At 42.3% G+C, this 4,789-nt stretch overlaps 1 protein-coding gene across 2 annotated transcripts; it reads left to right on the top strand.

Moving 5' to 3' along the window:
- Positions 1 to 106: 106 nt before the first annotated feature.
- On the top strand, positions 107 to 3,847 carry irg1l (immunoresponsive gene 1, like). Of its 2 annotated transcripts, XM_061787387.1 has the most exons (6): positions 136 to 204; positions 423 to 477; positions 563 to 750; positions 1,032 to 1,124; positions 1,457 to 1,662; positions 2,257 to 3,847. In XM_061787387.1, the coding sequence occupies exons 1-6, from the start codon at positions 187 to 189 to the stop codon at positions 3,182 to 3,184; spliced, it is 1,488 nt and encodes a 495-aa protein (XP_061643371.1). In that variant the 5' UTR covers positions 136 to 186; the 3' UTR covers positions 3,185 to 3,847. The 2 variants fall into 2 exon arrangements, with proteins under 2 accessions (XP_061643372.1, XP_061643371.1); XM_061787388.1 differs by lacking the exon at positions 423 to 477 and having other exon boundaries at positions 107 to 204.
- Positions 3,848 to 4,789: the final 942 nt, after the last annotated feature.

Here is a 4,789-nt window from a genome sequence, read left to right on the forward strand (position 1 = left end):
CCAGATAATATTGTGTTGTGGAAAATCCGTGATCTTCCTTGTTCCACCTTCGTCACTATTGTAAATCCTTGACTATATAAGGCTGGTCCCTGCTCCACCTGGGCAACATCAGCATCACTCTTAATCTGCTGACTACAAAGCTGCTGCATCAAGAAAAAAACTTGGAAGACACACCTGACTGAAGCCATGAGCTCCATCCTACAGGTATACATTCAGACATTTTTTGTTATATATACCATAATTGTGTTGTTTGGAATGACAAAACTACTGGTTTGATTTGATTATGAAGAATACCATTCACTATCTCACTACCTCTTATCAAACTATATTGTTTGCATTTGTGTGACACAGATTACATTTACTCACCTGTTTAACATCTAAGCATATATAATAATATAATAAAAATATATTCACCGCTGCAGAAAGGCATCAGACCAATGTGGGTTGTCAGAGGACTGCACAAGTCTGCAGTGGAGGGTAATGTCATAGCAACAAAACTCCTTTGCCACTTTGTCCCTCTTCTTAATTTCCCCATTACACTCCTCTTTTTTACCCCATGTAGTCTTGAAGTACCCCACCCATGAGGACACGGTCACGGCGACTTTTGGAAAGTTCATCAGTGAAGTGAAGCCTCAACACTTGTCCCCTGTGGTCCTTCATCGCAGCAAGAGGATGGTGCTGGACAGTATTGGAGTTGGTCTCATTGGCAGCACAACAGATGTCTTTCAACTGGCACTGCAGCACTCCCAGGTGAGGCTGAGGAAAAAAATTCAACATCATTTTTATCGGTCTTATCTAAAATAAGGCAGCATGCAGACAGGTGAGTCAAAGAGTAGTGCGGGGTAATCCTCAGTTATTACATCGTTTGTAGTAAATGTCATGGCCGTCTTTACTGAATGTCAAAGAACCATATTTAGCAACTGAGGAGTGATGAACCAAATTAAATTTTGCGTGTGTGTGTGTGTATGTGTGTGTTTCTTTGTGTCGATGATGACGCTAACTGTTTACCTGACTCCATCCTACTCCCCCAGCTCATGTACGCTCATCATGACGTCAGCTCTGTCTACGGACCCGAGGGCATCAAGCTCTCGCCAACACTGGCAGCTTTTGTCAACGGTGTGGCGGTGAGCACAGCCAGCTGCAACCGTACAAAAATATAAGACATGTTCCAAGGCACCAGTCCTCAAACTAAACTGCAACATTTTACATTCATTAATGGACAGTCTAGGGGGAAAACTATTTACAGAAGTTGTTGATGGCACCATGACTTCACTTAACTCAATTTCCAACTATTAAACCGACAAATACTCCTTTGCTTCCTGACTAATCCACCAGGAGCTTAAGTCATCATTTAAAGCCATCATTTTCCCTATGATTCAAGTTTCCTTCACACCCCGATAAAAGCATCTAGGATTTGAGAGGTATTTGATTTTTTTTTTTTCCTCCTTTGATACAGACTCACGCCATGGACTTTGATGATACATGGCACCCTGCCACTCATCCCTCAGGAGCTGTGCTTCCTGCTGTGCTGGCTCTCAGCGACATGATGCCTGCCGACGGCAAACCCAGTGGCCTGGACTTCCTGCTGGCTTTCAATGTTGGCATTGAGATCCAGGGACGTCTCATGAGGTTCTCTAATGAGGCCCATAACATTCCCAAGAGGTAAGAGTAAAGGTGCATGGGTCAAAACAGATAACAGCTGTTTTGTAAGGCTAACTATCATCATAAAAAGTACTGTTTCTTGGGGAATATTTGACATTTTACACACCAAAAATGAAAAACAGGTCAATAGTTGGTGTGATGACCTCTGTAGTGTCGTTTACAACGGCATCACAGTGAAAGGTGTGCTATGGTATTTTACAAAATACAATTATATTTGCATTAGTAAAATAAAACAAGACTTCATGAAATGAATTTAAGAATACATTAGTTATGAATTACGTAATTAAAATTAAGGTAAAAAAAAATTTTGCACAGCAGTTGCAGATACCGCCTAAAACATGAAATGCAGTTATGTCATTGCACAGGCTTGTAATTATTCCTTTTAATTTACAGTTTTACATACAGTAAATGGACAACAATTATGAAATAGTGGTTAGCACAAGCCTTCCTGTGTAGAGTGTGCATGTTCATTCTCCAGCTCACCCAATGACCACAAGCGGTGGTCTATGACTTTTGCACACTTAGCGTATATAAGGAGTTCTACTTTGGACAGAAATACCAACATGCTTGTATTTGTGTGTCTATCCTTGCCAGGTTTCACCCTCCCAGTGTGGTGGGGACAATGGGAAGTGCAGCAGCCTGTGCTAGCCTCTTGTCGCTGACTCCATCCGAGTGCAGTCATGCCTTAGCCATTGCTGCGTCTCTCTCTGGAGCCCCGATGGCTAACGCTGCAACTCAGTCCAAACCCATGCACATAGGCAATGCCTCCCGCCTGGGGATGGAGGCTGCTATACTGGCCTCTCAAGGACTTCAGGCAAGCCGGCTTGTCCTGGATGCTGTGGAAGGAGTTGCTGGTTTCAATGCTTTCTACAAAGACTACAAGCCACAGCATTTGAAATCACCTAACGATGGTGACCATGTATTCTTGCTAGAAGAGCAGGATATAGCTTTCAAGCGCTTCCCTGCACATCTGGGCATGCACTGGGTGGCAGACGCTGCGGCCTCAGTGCACAAGCACCTTGTGGGCTTTGGTCCTGGCACTGTGTCTTCGGCTCACATTCAGGCCATCCTTCTCAGAGTTCCCAACTCAAAATACATAAACAGGGCTTTCCCAGAGTCGGACCACCAGGCCCGCCATTCTTTCCAGTTCAACGCTTGCAGTGCTCTCTTGGATGGTGAGGTGAAAGTGCAGTCCTTCAGCCCTGCAGCCATGGCTCGTGCTGAGCTCCTCCAGTTGCTGAGGCGTGTCCGTGTGGAGCATCCCTATGACAACCCTGCCAATTTCGATGGCATGTATGGTGAAGTCCAAGTAGCACTTGTCGGGGGAGACATTCTGAGAGGGCGCTGCGACACATTTTATGGTCACTGGCGCAAACCACTAACCGATGAGAGCCTGCGAAAGAAGTTCAGGAATAATGCAGGGGCTGTGCTTCCCGAAGATAAAGTTGAGAGACTGATTCAAATAGTGCAAGAGATGGAAAAACTCAACGACTGTACGCCCCTTCTCTCACAACTGCAGTGAAAATACAGGATTACAGCTGATAGTGACTCACCTATGGAGTCTTGTGAAACAATATGCATCCAATGTACATTATACTTTGCGATGGAGCAAAAAAAAAAAAGAGAAGTAGTGAAGAAGTATGTATATGCACATAGAATGTCACAGTATCAATATCGTATATATCTGCTCATCATTTTACTTGCTTTACTTCATAGTTTATCCCAAACAATGAACTATTTATGTTAAGTACTGAAATAAAAAAAACTGATTCTATTAATAAAGCTATTAAATAAAGCCTTCAGCCGCTCTGCCTTTATTTCCGCAAACACACTGTGCCTGTTTTCTGCGCATTTGCAACATAACGTCAGGGTGCATGATGTCGTGTTTTGTGTGCACGCGTGTCACTTTGTGGGTTCATTCCGTCCACCTTTGAAGTCAGATTTGCTTTTGTAATGTGAACGACTACACAGAAAGATTGGATTTAACAAATGATCTGCATTGGACATCATGCCCTGCAGTGTGAACGTAGCTCTAAAATTGTTTATCAGTTTATTTTTGAAAGGGGACAATGCAATTTCATAAAACACATGAAGTACACATGGTTAAAAAAGCCAGAATTAGCCAGAAGGCTAGTTTTCATCTGTAGTCCCCTGGCCATGATGTAAAAAAGCAGTAAAATACATCTACAAGACAATATAATACAGGATACATAATCAAACTATACTATTAAGAGAGAATAAAACCATAATTGTTTTGATCATAACAAAAAGACAACATAACATACTTGTCTTTTAGTGTTGGCAGCTATAGGTGTTAACTAGCCACATTTTCAGTTTTTTGTGAAGGCCTTGTATGTTGTAAGCAGTTTAACCTCCTCAGGTACTGAGTTCCACTCACCAGCGCTCCTCACTGACCAGGCTGACTTACTGAAAGTGCTCCTGCGCAGAGGAATGAGACAGTCACCTCTGACAGAGCCTCGAGTGACACGCTCAGAGCTGTTTCTTTGGCTGATGAACTCAGCCAGAGGAGCTGGGGCCAAATCATGCAGTACTTTATAAATCAAATTTAAATCTGCAAATATGTGAAGACTGTCCCAGTTTAAAAGACTGTATTTTTTTAAAATGGCACAGTGATGATAGTGCCTTGGTTTTTTTATCCATCACTTTAATTACTTGTTTGTACAAAACTTCCAATGTTTTTTTTGCATTCTGACCAGCCTGGGACCAACTGGTTATGCAATAGTTAAAGTGACTAAGAATCATCGACTGCAGGTAAATTTTTGCAGCTTCAGTTGACATTTCATTCCGAATTGCACGGAAATGCACTACTTCCAGCACGTATGGCTTACACGTTTGCTTTTTGTCCAATCAGACTTCAGCCTTTTTGTACTGCCATGCCAAATCTAAATTCTTCAGAATCAGTAGTGCTGGCCAATCTAATTTAAACTATTTGGGAATGTGTCTTAAACCAATCAGATTTAAAATTCATCCTCACAGGGCCAGTGCTGTGGCTTGCAATAACATTAGAATGTTCGCATCCTCTCATTGTTTGGTCAGAGCAAAACAGCCAAGTTTGACTAATACTTTCTGTAGTGACATTATTACAATTAATAATCAACATCGCTGG

This window comes from Phyllopteryx taeniolatus, chromosome 10 (genome assembly GCF_024500385.1).
Source record: "Phyllopteryx taeniolatus isolate TA_2022b chromosome 10, UOR_Ptae_1.2, whole genome shotgun sequence".
Taxonomy (NCBI): Eukaryota; Metazoa; Chordata; class Actinopteri; order Syngnathiformes; family Syngnathidae; genus Phyllopteryx; species Phyllopteryx taeniolatus.